Below are 19661 nucleotides of genomic sequence, written 5' to 3' on the forward strand. Positions count from 1 at the left end.
TGTATTTTTGCGCACTAGCCTAGAGGCCATAGGTGAGCAGGACTTCTATAAAGGCATGTGAATGGGTGGGAAAGGGGGATTGATAGCCTACTTGATTTCCATGCAGTACCTGTACTAACAAAAGAGGAAGTAAGAATGTATCCTTCACAATCAGCAAAGAAATGTAGCAAGCTAGCATAGTGGAGATGAATCACTCCACCCTTTCTTCACCATTCTGCATATTATTAGTCTGCTAATAAGAGGGGCTACCCCTCCTCCACAGCCAGCCTGGAAAAGCACATCACTAGCCTCTTAGTAGGTTAATAAGAACATCTGCAGGTTAGTAATTTTTGTGGCCTTATTTACAAGGCTGTATTTCATCCTGAAAAAAGTCTGGAAACCAGCTTCCGCTTTACTTCAGAGGCTTCTTACTCCACCAGTACACTATGCAGCTGCCCCTCCCCCCCATAAAGTAAATAAATAAAAATAGAAATTGTAGGAAGATTTTGACAGATTTTTTTCTGAGCACTTGGGGTCAAAAGAAAGCAATTTAAAGCAACGGTTGGTGGGGACATTTCATTCCAAATCTGCTAGCCAGCCAGAGGATGATGACAGGTGGGTGTCCTGCCACCCGCCCCCAAAACATAAATCCTGGCTACGTCCACGGAGAGAGATGCACACCCACAAGCAATTGCATGAACTCTTCTCTCTCCCCATTTATGCATGTGTGAATTCACACACGCACACGTGTACTAGGTCTCCGAGCAGATACAGACAGCCGCGTGACCACCACCTGCACCTGATAGGCAGCAGATCTTCCCCGCTGTTCGGGAAGATGCTCAAGCCGAGCGGGGGGCACTTCTGTTGTCCTCTGCGCTGTCTCCTTCGGGGGAGGGGGGGACAGCTCAAAGACAGGCCAAACAGTCACACAGAGGCTGCGCCTATTTAAAAGCCAGGCGCAAAACCCTCCTCCGGAGAGCCGCGCGGGAAGGAGCATCGTCGGGAATGCCACGTCTTCCCCGCCAATCCTTTCCCCGACCCGCCTCAGGCCGCCGCCCGCTTCCCCTTCTGTCGACACCCAGAACTTCGCCCCGCCACCATCACCGGAGCCCCCTACCACCCACTAAAAACTCCTCACAACAAGCCTCTTTACCCGCCACGCCGGCGCTCCTCGCTTGGCTCCACGGCAACGTCCGGCCCAGCAACTCCAAACCGTCGTTTTCCCTCATTACCGGCGCGAGCAAAGGGAAGCCGCCGACGGCGCACGCGCGGAAGCGGAGAAGCTGACGGAGGGTAGGCGGGGCAGTGGGGAGGGAGGGAACAGCGCTTCTACGCCAAAGCCAAAGCCGCCAACAGCCGAGCTTGCCGCGCGCGTGACCACGACTTCTCGAATCGCTTTCTACGCCGATTGGTCCCTTCTCTTGATGGCACGTGACTACGGGGGAGGGGTGTGTGCTTGTATGTGTCGGTCGGTGGTTGGGAAAGACGCTGGTCGGATGGAGACTCGGCGGCTACCGTAGCGCGACCGGGAAGGGGAGTTTGGCCAATGCGCGCGCGTGCGCGTGAGGCTTGTGTTGGGGTGGTAGAGGAACGAGGTAAATAGGCGCTCGCGTGGCCTATTGGGTGGGTTTAAGGTGGAGTTTGTCTCTCTGGTTCAGGTGTAGATTGCGGCCAAATGCCGCCTGTTTGGAGATTAGGAGTAGTATGTGGGGGAAGATTTCTTGCGAAAGTGGCTCCCTGACTTAAGTCTCTTCAGTGTTGCCTCTGGAGAAGTTACATGCAAAGTCTAATTCCCCTTTTTCGCAACCCGCTTTGAGGGTTTTTCTTCGTCAAGTGGTGTATAAATGTTATGGAATAAATTTCATGCAGTGCGCAAGCAAAATTGTGGGATTTATTTCCAGGGAATGCTGTCAGTGTGTTTGCACCCGGACACTCAAGCACCTCCACCTCCTGTTTTAACTTCTGAATCCTGGATGTCAATTATGAACTGCTGTAATTATCCTGTGTTTCAATCACGGTGTAGCAAATGCTTTATAGCCGCATGACTAAGTAGTCCAGATCTCCTTTGCAGTTGCTTCATAATTCTTGCACTACCGCTGTAGTTTTTTTCTTTGCTATTAAACATTGTACCATTTCTAGTGGGGACGGGACAAAGAGAAATATTAAATAAGCAGTTCCGTAATTATTTTGGTCGAATTACAGATTATATCTCTCACAAATGAACCGGGGTAAATGACATTTTATGTACACAAATATATTGCAGCTGCAATATATAAACTGTATTGGACCGATTGTATATTAAAATTGATATGTATGATTCCTCTGTATAGTATTGTTATATTTTGCTCTCATTTGTTGTTGTTCGTTCTTATTTCAAAACTGAACCAATAACATTTATTTTGAAAAAGTGTATCACTAACATACTCTTGTTTGTTGCAGTCTTGGAGCTATGAGAATTAATCAGAATACTGTACTGCAGGGAAAGAGGGTGACCCTGGTGCCATACACCTCTGATCATGTACCCAGGTATGAAACAGATACTTTGCCCAGTCTCCAGTTGGGGGGGGGACATTGACTTTAGAGGTCTGGAATGTTAAGCCATCTTTATATACCCTGTTTCTCATATTTTAAGACATACCCATAAAATAAGCCATAGCAGGATTTTTAAGCATTCAAGGAATATAAGCCATACCCCGAAAATAAGACATAGTGATAGGCTCAGCAGCAATGCCGGCCGCGGCAGGAGGAGGAGGAAAAAAAATAAGACATCCCTTGAAAATAAGCCATAGTGTGTTTTTTTGAGGAAAAAATAAATATAAGACATGTCTTATAATATGAGAAACACGGTATATTGCATATATATATATTGCAAAAGAATTTTTTTTGATATGTGTGTTTGTAATATGCGTGTTTGTTAATTTGCATTCCAAGTGGAACAAATAGATAAATTGCTTAAGCACTGACGTTACCTGTAACTGCTCTGATCTGCAATTATTAATTGGATCAGTTTATTGATAATAATTGGGCACATCTGCAAAAGTTGTAGGGGATTATAACTTTCCTTTTTTAAAAAAATACAAATTTTCAGATATGTTCATAGGAATGTTTTTGGTAACACCTCCTGCATTTTGAGATAACAAAACTCCAGGTATGTCCAGGTTTGAAATATGCACAGGTGGGCAAAATCAATCATTTGTGCTTGTGAAAAAAAAATTATGGTAATGTTTAACCTCTTGTCTAGACTACCAAGAATTTACCACTGCTGTCTGGTGCGTGTTTACTGAGATGTACATTCCACTGAGTGTGGTGGAGATTACTCCTAAATTAGTATGCATTAGGATTACAGCTTTAATTTTTAACTCTGCAGGCATTTGGAAACCTCAGTTGTAAGCAGTAAGAACGACATATTTGGGAATTATTAGAAATGGACATGTTTATTGCTTACAAGTGGAATGAGAGTAAAACCTTGGTAAACCTAGCCATTAAGAATAATGTCTTCTGTCTGTGTGGTGGCTATTTCAGGTTGTGAAGAAATAGAACGTTGGTATTAGTTTGCCTGGACCAGTCATTTCATGCCTCAAATGGGTTCATGGTGGAGATCTTGTTTCCTTTCCAACATAACATAGTAGGCAATGTTCTGAAGACGAATATGGATTTTCTCACCAGGTACCATGAGTGGATGAAGTCTGAAGAGCTGCAGCGTCTGACTGCATCAGAGCCATTAAGCCTTGAACAGGAATATGAGATGCAGCGCAGTTGGCGGGAAGATGCAGACAGTGAGATTTTTAAACATTTGTAAGGACTTGAAGATGGGGTAGCGAGCACATATGTCTAGTTTATTTAAAGGTCCATTCATATAAAAGTGATACTTCCGTGTTAAAATTTCAGTTGCTGATCAGTTCATCATGGTAATAACTAATACTGATAATTTGGACTGTGTAGAAATAGATGGCAACTTTATTCTGAGCAAAATTAAATCTTGGAAGGTACTCAGGGCCAAAACTGCAGAATATACAAGTACCCAAGAATCACATACCAGCTACTTAAACTTGGTATCTATAGTTATCCGCACTTAAATAACTTTCCATGCAATGTCCTCTGGATGCTGTGGAGGTTCTGCTCCTTAGCCCAATACCTGTGATTAGGTACACAGGAACTGAACTATAACATCCTTCTTACTTATGGCTACCACATGAAAATTCAGATGGGCCGTTTTCTGCACAGGGGAGTGGACGCATTTCTTTCCTAACTCCTGCACACTTTTAATATTTTTAAAAAGTGAACAGGCCCACCAAACACTAAATTCTTCCCAGAGTTCTGTGTTTTCCTAAGGGTTTGAGGGACAGGGAAAGAGTTGCATTGGCTTTTGCACCCAGCCTGAAGCAAGAGATCTCTCATTCCAAGTCCCTTTAATGCAAGGAGGAAGCTTCTTACATTGTGCTGGTTGCCATTGATTACTATATTAGTTGACCCTGGTTTCATTTAAAATGGTTTTAAATGTTCTCCATTGGGCCTGCTTCTTTTTTAAAAAATTTCCCCAGAATGCACATTTATAGTGCTTGACACAGATAAGTGGTCTAAGCAGACAACCACGGAGGAAGACTGCATGGTGGGCGACGTGAACTTGTTCCTCACAGACAGTGAAGATCCAACACTCGGAGAGATCGAAATCATGATAGCAGGTAACCTAACTCTTCTATAATTTATGGGACCATCAATATTTCAGTCTTTAGCAAGTTACTTCAAAAGATTGTTTCTTCAGCAGAAGTGACTGAAGCCAACAAAAAATAAAATAGGTTATATACAAGCATCCTGTGCATAAATGTCTGGCACAACTATTGCAACCAGTCATTCCTTGGTAAGTCATTCCTTGGATGACTCTGGGGTTGCGGCGCTCATCTCGCTTTACTGGCCAAGGGAGCCGGCGTACAGCTTCCAGGTCACGTGGCCAGCATGACTAAGCCACTTCTGGCAAACCAGAGCAGCGCACGGAAACGCTGTTTACCTTCCCACTAGAGCGGTACCTATTTATCTACTTGCACTTTGACGTGCTTTCGAACTGCTAGGTTGGCAGGAGCTGGGACTGAACAATGGGAGCTCACCCCGTTGCGGGGATTCGAACCGCCGACCTTCTGATCGGCAAGCCCTAGGCTGTGGTTTAACCCACAGCGCCACCTGCATCCCATTCCTTGGTAAGTCAGTGCAATCTGCCAGGGTTGTATTTTGTCAGTCCTGAATTTTTCAAAAGTGAAGCCTAAATCTTACTAAATGTGCCAGAAAGGAGCCTCTTCTTTTTTTCTTCACCCTTCCCTGTGTCTCTTTAGCCTGATAGATCTTTCTGTTAATAATAATAATAATAATAATGCATATATTGTACCTTCTGGTCTTAAAAAAGTGCCTAGAATTAAAAAGATTATAGGGTGAGTGAGAGATACCCATTCCAAATTCTAGACCCTTCTGTTGGCCAAAGATTCCCCACCCTTGTTCTAGATGAACCTGGAAACAGATACAGTTCTTAATTCTCCCCTGCTCCTCTCTTTCAGAAGCCAGCTATCGTGGCAGAGGATTTGGCAAGGAAGCCACTCTGATCATGATGTCCTATGGTAAGAGTGTCTGGCATAAGGGAATGAAGTTGTAAAGTGTTGGAGGTGCTGCATATGCATGGAGGGTTAACTTCCGTGTACATCAATACCGGTAGAAGATTTCCATTCAAAGACTTTGAAATTCTGCCATAGTGTTTTAAGATTACTTTTCTGCTTATACTTGGAACACAGAACCCTCAATTGCCTATAATAGTAGAAACATAGGAAGCTGCCTTATACCGAGTAAGCTCATCACTTCATCTCAGTATTATCAACACTTGCTAACAGTGGCTCTCAAGGGTTTCAGACATTTCCAACCCTACCTGGAGATGCCAGGGATAGAAAATGGGACATATTGCATGCAGAACATGTGATCAACCTTCAGTCCTTCCCAAATGGAATTGACAAGAGTAGAGACAGTAGCTTATTTCTAATATTCTATCCTGTAGGAATGACTCGCCTGGGACTAAACACCTTTGAAGCTAAAATTGGATTGGAAAATGAAGCCAGTATTGGCATGTTCAAAAAGATTCATTTCAAGGAGGTGAGCTAATAAGTATTTCTCATGTAGCAGAACCATCTTTAGTTGACTCTGTATTTGTGGCAGACCCTAAAGTTAACTTGGATTTATTATCTTGTGCACTGTCTAGGTGGGAGTAAATGTCATCTTCCACGAAGTAACACTCAGACTGATTGTGGATGAGCAAGAAAGGCAGTGGCTGCTTGAGCAAACCAGCCACGTGGATGAACAATTTTACAATGTAACTAAGCTGCAGAATCGGGTTTGTGACAGCTAATGATGCTTAGCTCTCTTTATACGGACTCCAGAAGCATGGGATCTCTGTCCCCAAACTGCATCATGGCCTGGATCTGTAATGATAGGGACCAACTGCTGGAGTAGAAAACGTTGCAGGCTCTGCACTGGATCAGCATTCAACTTGACTTGCTGTTGCCCATCATACTTTCGTTCACCACCTTTAACAAGAAAATCTAATGTCTACTGCAACTAGAACAAACTATCATCTTGGGGAAATGGTTGCTATTGGTAAAAATGGCAAAGTGTGATGTATATAGAGCGAACTGGATGTGTTTGGACTGCAGTGCTACTAAGGGACAGGAAAGTTAGGCTTGTCTCCTCTGTTACAAATGAACAGTCGCATCATAGGCTAATATTGCCTTACTAGGGTCCTTGATTAGGGCCTGTTTCTACCAAAAATATAAACTACAACCTACTCTTATTCCGAGGGTTAATCGGCAGCAGTCCGAGAAACAGGTGGTTAATGTTTGATTGAACTGAAGTACTAAATGGGCTTCTCTCAAAGCATTGCAGGCTCTTAGTTATTCAGTGAGACTGCTCTTTTCTCACTGGCACACACCAGGAAGTTTGTGTGTTTCTCTTTACTAAGATGAAATGTGAAAAAATAAAATGTGTACACTCTTTTGTCTCACTGCCAGTTTCTTTTCTGGGCTCAGGTCTTCCTGCATGTGTCCCCCCCCCCCCAATTCGCAGAAGTAAACTTACGCTGAAGGGTTCATTACCGGTCATTATCTCCTGTATGTGAAACTAGTTACAGGAACTTGATGAAAAATGCTCATTGCATTGTGCTATTACAAATGCTCCATCTGCACAAGCATATCCCCTTCCTCTATGCTGTTCTGGAAGTGCTCGCAACCAAACCCCAAGCCAATTTCAAGGAGAGAAGGGGGAGAAGCCCCTTTGTGCAAGGCTTCTGCCTGCTCCTGCCCTCAGAGGCTAATGAAGGAGTTGGTAGTAAGCACAATATGTTGGACATATGTACTGTTTTAATACAGACATGACAAGTTCTCAAAGGCTGTGATTACAGATGTATTTTTGCAGCAGCTTCAAGAATGTAATGCTTAATGTAGCTAGTTAGAAGTCCTGCTCCCTTAGACTGTCCCATAGAATATTGACACACACACATCCTCTAACCAGACAAAGCAAGAGGCATTAAAGAATGCATTTCAGTCAGGCAGAAATACGCAGGAGTGCAGCAGGGCCAGGGAGGGTGGAGAGTTGGTAAGGAAGATGTGGCTTGGAGAGAGATTGAAAAGCCTGATAAAAGAGGCCTGGAGGCTGCATTTAGGCCCTTGTCCTGAGATTGCCCATGCCTGTCCTAAAGCCAGCCTTGTAGGTATTTCATTCCAGACATTAGTACAAAAATACAGAAGGACTGCGCAAAGCTACTGTGCTAGATTGTAAATAACATAATGCACTACAAAGTACTTTACATGCACCACTATAATTCTAATTTTATCTGTGCAGAAAACTTAAGGCATTCTAGGCAGGTCAGAGCTGGGAACCAAATAGAGTTCATCCAATTTGTAGTACCCTGAAAGATAACAAAGGCAAGGAGGTTAATCTGGACCCTGCTTCTCCAGTGAGGTGCATTATGTGAGTGAAGCACGAGGAGGGAAAACAAACGGGTACCAGCTCTTGTGCTCAGTTAAACCCACATAGAGGTTGTCTACATGTCACCTGTTCCTTCGGTCTGCCACGCTCTCCTCTTTAAAGGGATCTGTCTCTGAAGCACGTCACAACACGGATATCCCTGCCCTTCCTCACTCCTGGGTCTCTTTTTGAACAAATGGGCCGGCCAGGGAAGAGTGCTTCGGAAGATGTGGCCTGAAGCTGGAGGGTTGCCCACCAGAACCTTGTATCCTGCTGAGCTTTGCTGAGATTCAGTATCGTCTGGGTGCTGCTTGCCCCCTTCAGTGGCACTGCAGCTGGAAATCCTGACATGGTGCGCTCTGAGCCTGGCTAAGGCAGACTCTGAGAAGGTGCTGTAAGTTCTCGGCAGCCCTAAGCTGGTTCTTGAAGCGAGTGTCGCTACCTTTTCCATGGGATGGCTTTTCTGCCCCTTCTTCTTCTTCTTGCAAATTCTCCTCTGAGTCTCCTCTAAGCTGGTCTCAAGATGGCACACATCCTCCATCAGCTTTAGGACCCTGTCAAAGCCTTCCAGGAGATCGTTGACTGCGGATGGCAGGTGCTCCAGATAAAAGTCTACATTGCAAGGATCAGGGATGGGGCTCTCGGGAAGTACCAGCTCTTCAGAGCTGAAGGAAGAAATGGTTGCACTAGGACAGTGAAAGTTGGTGCCCGGAGAAGGAAGGCGAGACGGTTTGGAGTTTCCAGAAGAGTGGGAAACCAGGGAGTCCATCCCTTCAAATTTCACCTTGTGGCGAAACTGAAAGGCAAAGAGATCAGAATCTGTTGCGAGTTCTGTAACAAAGTCTTCTTCCTGTTGTCTGTGAAAACTAATTCAGCCATCATGGGTGCTGAAAGGGCTAGGCTGCCATTCTTTATATAGATTGTGCTGTGAGGTATAAGAGCGAGTTCTTACAAGATTTATTCCGAAATCAAGCTCACCGCATTATTATACTCAAGTCTATTTAGAGGAGAACAGCTCATACAAGAGACATTCAGATGGTCATCACATTTATGTAAACAGCTGTTTACAGCTGGGAAGCTGCTATGCAATAATAGTTTATGAAGATGCCTTCGTGTGGCTTGTATTGAAAGTTACCACCACATCGTAAGTGGTGATAGAGCAAGCATAGAACAGCGCTATAGAGCAGCCACATTCTCACCATCCATCTCTTCCCCTTCAGACAGGACTGTGCGGAAGAGTGCTATATTCCCCATTCCCTTTTTCTTTCTTTCCTTTCTCCCCACCCTCCACCTCCCTTGCTTTGGTTTTTTTAAATCTCGCTTACCTCTTTGGTTTTGCTGAGTCCTAGCCAGAGCTTCAACCTTTTCACCAAAAACTCAATCATCTCATAATCCTGAGGCTCAATAGCTGGATGGTAGATCTCAGAATGGACTGTACGGTAACTGTTAAGGACAGAGGCACAAAGGAAACTCTGCACCATCCAGAGCACGCCAGCTCCAAAGCTTAGGATGTATGTTGTCCCCAGGATAGGGGAAATCTGCATCAAAGACTGGAGGAAAGTGATCTTCCCACAGAGAGTGGAAAGCAGAGCTGAAAAGGCACGTGGGAGTGTCCTGAACTCTTCCACAGTTGAAGAGAAGGCCTGACAAGAATGAAGAAGAAAAAAAAAAGGTTGTGGAGATTTTTATATATATAAAAGGTAGGATCAGTGTTTCCCCTCCTCCCCCTATCTTGGGGTGGGCAGGAGAAACTTTGGATTAGCATGCATCATTTTCCCATGCATTGACTTCTCATTCTCATTTTCACCCTCACCCGATTCTTTTTATAACCTACTAAACAGCCACACTTGGCACAGATGAGAAGGAACAAGAGGAAGATGATTTTGATCGCCACTAGCTCCCTCAAGGCATGCTGGAAGGTTTTCCCAAACACAGACCATCTCCGGACAAAGCGCAGCTGTTGCACCATCTAGAAAGAAGAAGAAGAAGAAGAAGAAGCTAATTCTTTGAAAGGAAGAAGCCATTGAGAACACTTTCTCTGTCCCCTTATCATAGGAAGAGAGCCAAGGAATATTATCGCAAGGCTACATCAAGATAACAAACAGCAGCCATCATCACAACCATAAGCATCGGTCAAGGAAGCAGCTCTAATGCTTGGTGTCACAGTCCAATAAATGAGAACCTCAAAAGGAAGATTCTCAAAACTAGAGAAGCCGTTTTAGCTAATAAGGCCTGGCTGTTGGTTTGGAATATAAATGTTGAGTGTCACATCAGTAATAGGAGTGAAAATATTGTGGGTTGCAGCCGCCTGAGTTTCTTGTGTATGCGAAGGACCTAAGGAAGCTGGCTGCTTCAATTTAATGACATAAAGGCTTCTTTGGGACAAACAGCAATACTGTTTGTTGGAAATTCCCACCCACAGAAATTCTCAACTCCCCTACTGTCTTTCCTGCTGACTTCACAGCCGAAGCTTTGGGCAGCCTTTATTTATCTGCTCTGTGTGTTCCTTCATTGTTCATTAAGGAAACAAGAGGCAGCAACAAAGCTCTTATTCAAATACATCCAAGCTTGGATGGAGCAGATGGGTCTCCCTATGCAGATTCATTAGGCAGCACATGGAAAGGAATGGCACCAAGATTATCCCTCGGTAGCAGCTTCAATGACAATTATAAGGTCATTACAGCATCATTTAAGAGGCACGTTAACAAGAACCTATGCATCATTGTGATTGTTAATAGATCTGACTTGGTGCTTTCCAAAACAGACATTTTGCTATGCACAAAAAGGATCATTTTAATAAATCTTCTCTTTTAAGAGATGGAAGATGTATTCTGGAACTGTTAACCAAGTGGTTGTGGCCAAGAGGAGGGAAGGATGTGTCACAGTGAAGGGAAAATACATGGTCAAGCTTGCTCAGGTGTTGAAATTCAAACAAAGGCTGCAATAAGTGGCACTGTGTGGGTGGCCTCTGGGGCCCAATTCACAGCTCTCTGCAGTGAGCTTTATATCTCCGTTTTCCTTTCCCTGTTTGTTTTAATTCATTAACAATGTTTTTACTTTGCTTACAGGGAGGCATCTATGCCTATAAATTGTTATGTGCTAATTTGTGTTGGTCTGTGACCTAGCAATATTCCTGGCTACCATCCTGGAAATAGTTATTTCCAGAATTGTCCTGTTGACTTAAAAAGGGACAACATTAGACTCTACATTACAGGGCTGCAGCCAGAGTTGCCAACCAGCCTGTCTGGTTTGGGGGAGAAAATTAACCATTTTGTCTATCTATATAAAGCCAACTCCCAACTTTCCATTTCACATTATGAAGAAACAGAACCCAAAGTGGAGCTATGTAGTGAACGAGCAGATTCAATTATCAATAAGCAGGGACAGCTTAATCCCCATATTAAAACCAGTTTTTTGGGGGGAGGGGTCTCCCACATATTTAGAACTAAAGAAATTGGTTGTATTTAGTTTTGCAGTAGCAGGTCTGATAAACGGCCTTGGTCCAGTATACCTGAAGGAGCGTCTCCACCCCCTTCGTTCTGCCCCGACACTGAGGTCCAGCGCCGAGGGCCTTCTGGCGGTTCCCTCATTGCGAGAAGCCAAGTTACAGGGAACCAGGCAGAGGGCCTTCTCGGTAGTGGCACCGGCCCTGTGGAATGCCCTCCCATCAGATGTCAAAGAGAGAAACAACTACCAGACTTTTAGAAGACATCTGAAGGCAGCCCTGTTTAGCAAAGCTTTTAATGTTTAATAGATTATTGTATTTTAATATTCTATTGTAAGCTGCCCAGAGTGGCTGGGGAAACCCAGCAAGATGGGTGGGGTGTAAATAACAAATAATAATAATAATTGCCTTAGATTGCTATTAACAGTTTGGGTATATGCACACTGTCTCTAAACTCTGCGAGAAATAAAGAAGACAGTCGTGCCATACAGATAATTATTATTATATCGTCTTCTCCACCAGCTTCACCAACCTCTGGTTCGTTCCCAGGCTATGTTCAAAGTGCTGGTCATTAACCTTTGACTTTTAGTTAATGGGAACACATAACTGGGTCTCTCCATAGTCACATCTCGGCCATGGAACAGCCTGCCCTAGAATATCTATTTGCTTCCTCCCAAAGAACATTGCATTCCAAACTAAACTAACTTTGGCTGGCTGGCTGTTTTATGGTGTTTTCTGCCTGACTTCCACTTAAAAAAATACTTTATTGATATTATCATTATCATTTATTAAAGATAATAATAATATAACATATATAAAACATGCATAAAATATACAGGCAACCCCCCATTTGTGCAGGGATTGTGTTCCAGGTCATTGTGTGCAATGGAGGAATGCACATAAGTCAATACCAGCTTCTGTTTGGATCCCAGAATGTCCTGTTATTGCCCTGGCCCTCTGGTGTGAGTTCAGAGCGCTGGACGAAGCCAGCTCTGGCATGGCCCTGCTGACAAGCACCAGAGCACCGGGTCGGAAGGTGTGCCCCTCCTGACATCCTGATTTGGAGCACAAAAATGTTGGAGGCTTTGCATTCATGTGTGCCGGATGGAGATGGCCTTGGGAAGATTTTTGTTCCCCCTCTGCTCTTCCTCACCTTCAGCATGGTGATCGTCAGCAGCAGGGCGCAGAGGATGGCTTCTATGCGAGCCAGCACTGCCACTTCGTAAAAGCTGGTGAAAGCCTGGCGGTGCTTCTGGGAATGCAACAAGCGTGCCTTTGCTAAATGGTTGTTGGTGAAGTGCAAGGCAGCAACAGTGACGGAAATCAGGGCCAGGAGCAGCCGGAAGCGACTGTGGCTCTGCCATGGGCATGACGCCTTTTCCGGAGCTGTGAAGGACAGCTTTGGTAGAACAAAAGCTCCACTGAAGAGAAGCAGGCATATCTGCAGCAGAGAAGGAAAAGCCACAGGTGTTGTTGTTTTTTTGGTAAATTGTTGGATTCCTTGTCTCCAGATAAGGCGGAAGTTGCTGTCATGGCCCAAAGTGACTGGATCCAGTATAGTAATACATCTTTGAATCCTAACAAGGTTAGTGCCAGGATATCTGAGATACCACCTCCTCCCACATGATTTTTATCTTCTTCCGAGACCCTTTTTTATGCCTAAAGTGACTGAGGAATCCCATTTTTTGCCATTTTAAAGAGAAGGTTGGCGTCGGTCATGTATGATTTGTAGGACATCTATAGAATATATTACGTATTTGTTTAGAACACTTTGCCAAACCTGGAGCTCCAGCTGTTTTTGGACTACAATTCCCACCATCCCTGACCACTGGTCCTGCTAGCTAGGGATGATGGGAGTTGTAGTCCAAAAACAGCTGGGGACCCAAGTTTGGGAAACACTAGTTTGGAAACCATAATCAAGGACAAAAGTGGTAAGGACCTAACAGAAGCAGAAGACATCAAGAAGAGGTGGCAGGAATACACAGAGGAATTATACCAGAAAGATATGGAGGTCTCGTACACCCCAGGTAGTGTGGTTGCTGACCTTGAGCCAGACATCTTGGAGAGTGAAGTCAAATGGGCCTTAGAAAGCACTGCTAATAACAAGGCCAGTGGAAGTGATGATATTCCAGCTGAACTATTTAAAATTTTAAAAGATGATGCTGTTAAGGTGCTACACCCAATATGCCAGCAAGTTTGGAAAACTCAGCAATGGCCAGAGGATTGGAGAAGATCAGTCTACATCCCAATTCCAAAGAAGGGCAGTGCCAAAGAATGCTCCAACTACCGCACAATTGCGCTCATTTCACACGCTAGCAAGGTTATGCTTAAAATTCTACAAGGCAGGCTTAGGCAGTATGTGGACCGAGAACCCCCAGAAGTGCAAGCTGGATTTCGAAAGGGCAGAGGAACCAGAGACCAAATAGCAAACATGCGCTGGATTATGGAGAAAGCTAGAGAGTTCCAGAAAAACGTCTACTTCTGCTTCATTGACTATGCAAAAGCCTTCGACTGTGTCGACCACAGCAAACTATGGCAAGTTCTTAAAGAAATGGGAGTGCCTGATCACCTCATCTGTCTCCTGAGAAATCTCTATGTGGGACAAGAAGCTACAGTTAGAACTGGATATGGAACAACTGATTGGTTCAAAATTGGGAAAGGAGTACGACAAGGTTGTATATTGTCTCCCTGCTTATTTAACTTATATGCAGAATTCATCATGCGAAAGGCTGGACTAGATGAATCCCAAGGCGGAATTAAGATTGCCGGAAGAAATATCAACAACCTCAGATATGCAGATGACACAACCTTGATGGCAGAAAGCGAGGAGGAATTAAAGAACCTTTTAATGAGGGTGAAAGAGGAGAGCGCAAAATATGGTCTGAAGCTCAACATCAAAAAAACCAAGATCATGGCCACTGGTCCCATCACCTCCTGGCAAATAGAAGGGGAAGAAATGGAGGCAGTGAGAGATTTTACTTTCTTGGGCTCCTTGATCACTGCAGATGGTGACAGCAGTCACGAAATTAAAAGACGCCTGCTTCTTGGGAGAAAAGCAATGACAAACCTAGACAGCATCTTAAAAAGCAGAGACATCACTTTGCCGACAAAGGTCCGTATAGTTAAAGCTATGGTTTTCCCAGTAGTGATGTATGGAAGTGAGAGCTGGACCATAAAGAAGGCTGATCGTCGAAGAATTGATGCTTTTGAATTATGGTGCTGGAGGAGACTCTTGAGAGTCCCATGGACTGCAAGAAGATCAAACCTATTCATTCTGAAGGAAATCAGCCCTGAGTGCTCCCTGGAAGGACAGATCGTGAAGCTGAGGCTCCAATACTTTGGCCACCTCATGAGAAGAGAAGAATCCTTGGAAAAGACCCTGATGTTGGGAAAGATGGAGGGCACTAGGAGAAGGGGACGACAGAGGACGAGATGGTTGGACAGTGTTCTCGAAGCTACGAACATGAGTTTGACCAAACTGCGGGAGGCAGTGCAAGACAGGAGTGCCTGGCGTGCTATGGTCCATGGGGTCACGAAGAGTCGGACACGACTAAACGACTAAACAACAAAAGTTTGGAAGGTATTGAAAGCCCGGTTCTATGAATATGTGTGACATAGTAGTCAATGTGATATACTAGGATTGGGGAGATTTAAGTTCAAATCATTGCTCAGCTGTAAAGCTCACTAGGTGATCTCTCTCAATCTAACCTACCTCACAGGGTTGTTGTGGGAAGAGGAAACCTTGTTGATTGCCCTGACCTCCTTGAAGGAAGGAGATAATATAAATGTTTAAATGCTATAAATATATTTAAATAAATAAATAGCGACCCCAAGCCTAAAGGAGAAAAAGATGTGATGTGTATGTACTTCTGCCACGCCACACTGGCTACTGAGTTCCCTTGCGCTACGAAGTAGCCCCAGAGTGCACTTTTCAGTGCAGGATACCTACCATCATGACAAGGCGAAGGTCCATGTTGTCTCCTGACTTTAACATTGGGAAGGGGAATATGGACATTGAAGCAATTGCCGGCCTGTCGGACGGAAACTCAAACAGGAGCATCACAGTCACATACAGATTGACATCAGCATTGTACTGAGTGAACTCGACAAGTAGAGCTTTACTCCTGTCACGAAAAGGATGAAGAGGAGAGAGATCTATGAATATCAAGCTGAAGAACAAACAGAAATGGGTTTTTTTATGATAACAGGTAGAGATTGGATTTTGGAATATGGTGATATAAAATTGGTTAGATTCCCCTCCCCTGAAGGGTTTTGACAGACAGGGTCTGGAAACTGAGAGGGAGAGGTGCCTTTTCCCTGACCGCCACCATCCCAAAGGGAAGATGACAGTATAAACCAGGCACCCCCAAACTTCGGCCCTCCAGATGTTTTGGACTACAATTCCCATCATCCCTGACCACTGGTCCTCTTAGCTAGGGATCATGGGAGTTGTAGGCCAAAACATCTGGAGGGCTGCAGTTTGGGGATGCCTGGTATAAACAGTAATATCAGGCATGCTACATACCACACTACACTTAGGACAGGTCCACATGACACATTTGATCCAGTTTCACACCTGGTTAAGTGTCACGGCTTTCAGTTGAGTCCTGAGAACAAGCTAGCAACCTCCTTCCCTTGCAAAGCAAGAGCAAAAGCCCCACAGGGAACTGATTTTGTTTCTACTGGAAGACTTGAGTTTCAAACAAAAACAGAAGTTTTTGGCAGCTTGCCTTTTGTGCACCCAGTTGCTTGCTTGTAGGTCATGCAATATCCTCTGAGCTTTTGCAGAGGTGTTCCCAAGCTCCTTTGCGCAGCCATCATTCGCATGGTAAAATTCTGCATGACCCCAGATCCAAAACCTGCCGACAGAACCACATTGAAGGAACATGAATTTAAGAGTGTCAGAATGCCTTGGGAGCAGTCTAAACCTCCTCTCTTTTCTCCCGTAGCCTCTTCTAATTCTCTTTGGAACATCCTCTACCACATCCTTCCACTTGGAACAAACAGTCAATCCAAGCTAAAGTACAGTCAAACTGCAAAGCAATGATCTGACCACATGATGAAGTTAGTGTAATGGTGTTTTGTTTTGTTTTTTAACATACCTTTGGTCATAAGGTAAAGGTAAAGAGGACCCCTGACCAATGTTTAAGAAATTAGTGTATTTTAATGTTTCTGTTGGAAGCCGCCCAGAGTGGCTGGGGAAACCCAGCTAGATGGGCGGGGTATAAATAATAATAAATTGTTATTATTATTATTAGGTCCAGTCGTGGCCGACTCTGGGGTTGCGCGCTCATCTCGCATTATTGGCCGAGGGAGCCGGCGTATAGCTTCCAGGTCATGTCACCAGCATGACTAAGCTGCTTATGGTGAACCAGAGCAGCACACGGAAATGCCGTTTACCTTCCCGCTGTAGCGGTTCCTATTTATCTACTTGCATTTTGACGTGCTTTCGAACTGCTAGGTTGGCAGGAGCTGGGACCGAGCAACGGGAGCTAACCCCATCACAGGGATTTGAACCGCTGACCTTCTGATCAGCAAGCCCTAGGCTCAGTGGTTTAACCCACAACGCCACCTTATTAATTATTTGATTTCAATACCACTTAATATATTAAAGAATGTCTCTAAACAGTATACAGGAAACTGAAGCAACAACAGACAACTTAAAAGATTGCAAAAACTCACAGTTACATATCAAAATGTTACATTCATACAAATACATAAAAATAAATATCAAGTCATTTTCCTTCTGACACACCCTCCCTCTTCAGCCTTCAGGTTCTCAGTCCAACAAACTCTCAGCTCACCCACAAAAGTCTCACACTGAGAAGAATTCCTGGAAACAGTGGACATTACCCTAGTCTCTCACTCTAGACTTGCTTTTCATGGGCAGGCTCAAGATGCATAGTACATCCTCAGGGAGCCAGTGTGGTGTAGTGGTTAAGAGCGGTAGACTCATAATCTGGGGAACCGGGTTCGCATCTCCGCTCCTCCACATGCGGCTGCTGGGTGACCTTGGGCTAGTCACACTTCTTTGAAGTCTCTCAGCCTCACTCACCTCACAGAGTGTTTGTTGTGGGAGAGGAAGGGAAAGGAGAACGTTAGCCGCTTTGAGACTCCTTCGGGTAGTGATAAAGCGGGATATCAAATCCAAACTCCTCCTCCTCCTCTTCTTCTTCGTCTTCTTCTTCTTCTCCTTCTTCTTCAGGCTGTGTCCCATTCAGATGCCCTCTCCACGTCCAGGGCTAGCAGGTTTTGTTTCCCTGGGGGTCCAAAGGATGGGAAAGGGCCCCCCTCCACCCGCAGCTCTTTCTTCACCCTCTGTCTCTCCTCCTCCTCCTCAGTCTTCTTAGATGATGACTGCCCAATCCACAGTAACATCCACATGTGACGTTGGCATCCACACAACTGGTTCAGCCTGTGGCAGCCTGCCTGGGCGTCAGCACAGATAGACTGAAAGCTTCCACATGCTGGTAGGGGTTGTAAGAATGGGTCTTTCAAAGAGAAATAAGAAGGCAGTACAAGGGAGAAACCCAGAGGTAAGCATCCCCACATCAATTCATACCTAATAGAAGTGTGCTCAGTTGCGTCAGGGCATGTGTTTTTATTTGTATCCCTAGGAGCTTCGGATCTGGACCCAGACAAGTGGCACAGAGGACAGGGGCGGCTGGCAGAACTGAAGTGGTATATCTGAGATGCAATTCCAGGCCGGGGAAGTCCTAGGAGGCACAGAAAAATGTACAGGTAAAGTTTTTTTATTACTATTTTAAAGAATCTCAGGTGCCACTTGCTAGATTTTATGCCTTTCAATATGTACAAGTGATTTTGTACATACTCACACTCTCCACCTTGGTAAACCAACCTATATTCACCCTATTTCTCCTTTAAAAGCCCCTGGCATATGTTTAGGGGTTACCTCAGGGGTCGGCAAGGTTTACCTCGCCTGGGCTGGTTCACTCCAATGGAGATCCCTCCATGGGTCGGATTGCACATGAGCGTGAGTGCGCGTGCCTGTGATTTCTGGCGTCCGCGCAGACGCAATTTCCAGTGTTTGCGTATGCGCAGACGCAATTTTCGGCGCCGCAAAAGCAAGCGGGTGGCTCAGTTCGGGGGGGGGGCTTGTGGGCCAGTTAAACAACCCCCGTGGGCCGCTTGTGGCCCATGGGCCTTAGGTTGCCTACCCCGGGTTACTTTATTGCAGTCCCACAAAAGTCCCACCCACTAATTCAGGTTGAATGTACATGTCACCTTGGGGCTTCTTTCAGATTCGGGTTACATTTCCTTTCCCCCCGCCCCAGCTCACTTTCATTTTTTTTAGGGCTTCGCCTGAATGTTCCCAATTTCTTCTTTTCATTGCTTGTCAAATGTGTCCATAAAACCAAGCCTGACTGCATTAGCTCTTCTGAAGTCTCAACCCTGTCTGACATTTTTTTTAAAAAAGCAACTTTGTTCTTTTGTTTGCTCATTTGTTTTCTTCTTTTGGCCAGACACAATCTCTTACTGCCTGTTTCTCACTTTACCGCACAAGAGAAAAAGGTGATTGCAGGGGAATTCACACCTAGATCCCTCATTTGGCTTGCAGTGGAGCTTTGTAGCTGCAGCTGAGGCACTCCTACTATTGTCAGCTTTGTGTTGCCATAAAGGTATTTCAGTAGCACTGTGTCAATCCATTCCAATGTGTCGGAGTAGCTACAAAATAAGCAAAAGGAGAGAGAAAGGACTGGTGCAGTTCTTCAACCAAGGGGCATATTATTAAAGCAAATCACAGTAAAGAATCCCTTTGCAATCCTAGAATTCTCTGACAATGAAATCCATCCCTGCTAAAAAAAAGTGGGTGAGACGAAATAAACTGATTGCAACTGAACACGTACTGGAAAGTTGCTATATAGCAGGCACGTCCAACAGGTAGATCATGATCTACCGGTAGGTCACTGGATGTCTGTGGTAGATCACTGGCTCCCCCCAAAGCAGCTCAACAACTCTAGCTCCCCTAAAAAATAGCTCACATTTTCGCCCTGAACCCCCCAAAACAGGGCTTTGCTCCTCCCTAAAAAGCTCAACAACTTCGACCTGAACCCAAAAAAACAGGTATTTCCTTCATAGAAAAAGTTCAACAACCTTGACCTGAACCCCCCAAAAGGGGGTAGATCACTGCCAGTTTTTAACTCTGAGAGTAGATCGCAGTCTCTTGGGAGTTGGCCACCCCTGCTATATAGGAAATAAAATTTCTTGTCACCCCTGTATGACG

At 44.8% G+C, this 19661-nt stretch overlaps 3 protein-coding genes across 12 annotated transcripts in view; 1 reads left to right on the top strand and 2 right to left on the bottom strand.

Moving 5' to 3' along the window:
- TMEM104 (transmembrane protein 104) overlaps positions 1-1252 on the bottom strand; it is an 82599-nt gene extending 81347 nt beyond the window's left edge. Inside the window, exon 1 of the mRNA XM_035104402.2 lies at positions 1133-1252. The gene's annotated coding sequence lies outside the window, so the exon portion shown is untranslated. The remainder of the gene's footprint in view (positions 1-1132) is intronic.
- Positions 1253-1443: 191 nt separating this feature from the next.
- NAT9 (N-acetyltransferase 9 (putative)) lies at positions 1444-6999 on the top strand. Its single transcript, XM_035104396.2, has 7 exons — positions 1444-1574; positions 2419-2505; positions 3646-3755; positions 4521-4661; positions 5523-5582; positions 6011-6105; positions 6212-6999. Exons 2-7 carry the CDS (start codon positions 2429-2431, stop codon positions 6356-6358), a joined length of 630 nt encoding a protein of 209 aa, XP_034960287.2. The 5' UTR covers positions 1444-1574; positions 2419-2428; the 3' UTR covers positions 6359-6999.
- A 215-nt stretch (positions 7000-7214) lies between these two features.
- Positions 7215-19661, bottom strand: part of LOC118076359 (polycystin-1) — a 71657-nt gene continuing 59210 nt past the window's right edge. For 8 of the 10 annotated variants that reach the window (XM_060271865.1, XM_060271864.1, XM_060271861.1 and 5 more), the window contains 8 exons: positions 18972-19102; positions 17979-18132; positions 16147-16275; positions 15366-15540; positions 12570-12857; positions 9785-9940; positions 9297-9614; positions 7215-8767 (listed from right to left, as the gene is read on the bottom strand). In XM_060271865.1, coding sequence (XP_060127848.1) covers positions 8048-8767; positions 9297-9614; positions 9785-9940; positions 12570-12857; positions 15366-15540; positions 16147-16275; positions 17979-18132; positions 18972-19102 — 2071 coding nt within the window. In that variant the 3' untranslated portion in view covers positions 7215-8047. Of the gene's footprint in view, positions 8768-8798; positions 8897-9296; positions 9615-9784; positions 9941-12569; positions 12858-15365; positions 15541-16146; positions 16276-17978; positions 18133-18971; positions 19103-19661 lie in introns of those variants that run through there. The other 2 variants (XM_060271863.1, XM_060271868.1) reach the window with 2 other exon arrangements.

The sequence above is a fragment of the Zootoca vivipara genome, chromosome 2 (genome assembly GCF_963506605.1).
Source record: "Zootoca vivipara chromosome 2, rZooViv1.1, whole genome shotgun sequence".
NCBI classification, from domain to species: domain Eukaryota; kingdom Metazoa; phylum Chordata; class Lepidosauria; order Squamata; family Lacertidae; genus Zootoca; species Zootoca vivipara.

Bases quoted from the DNA above. Each gene is read 5' to 3' on its own strand.
- NAT9 (XM_035104396.2), top strand. From the start codon at position 2,429: ATGAGAATTAATCAGAATACTGTACTGCAGGGAAAGAGGGTGACCCTG. The intron at 3,756-4,520 runs GTGAGATTTTTA...AAATTTCCCCAG, and splicing joins TTGGCGGGAAGATGCAGACA to AATGCACATTTATAGTGCTT. The intron at 5,583-6,010 runs GTAAGAGTGTCT...TCTATCCTGTAG, and splicing joins TCTGATCATGATGTCCTATG to GAATGACTCGCCTGGGACTA.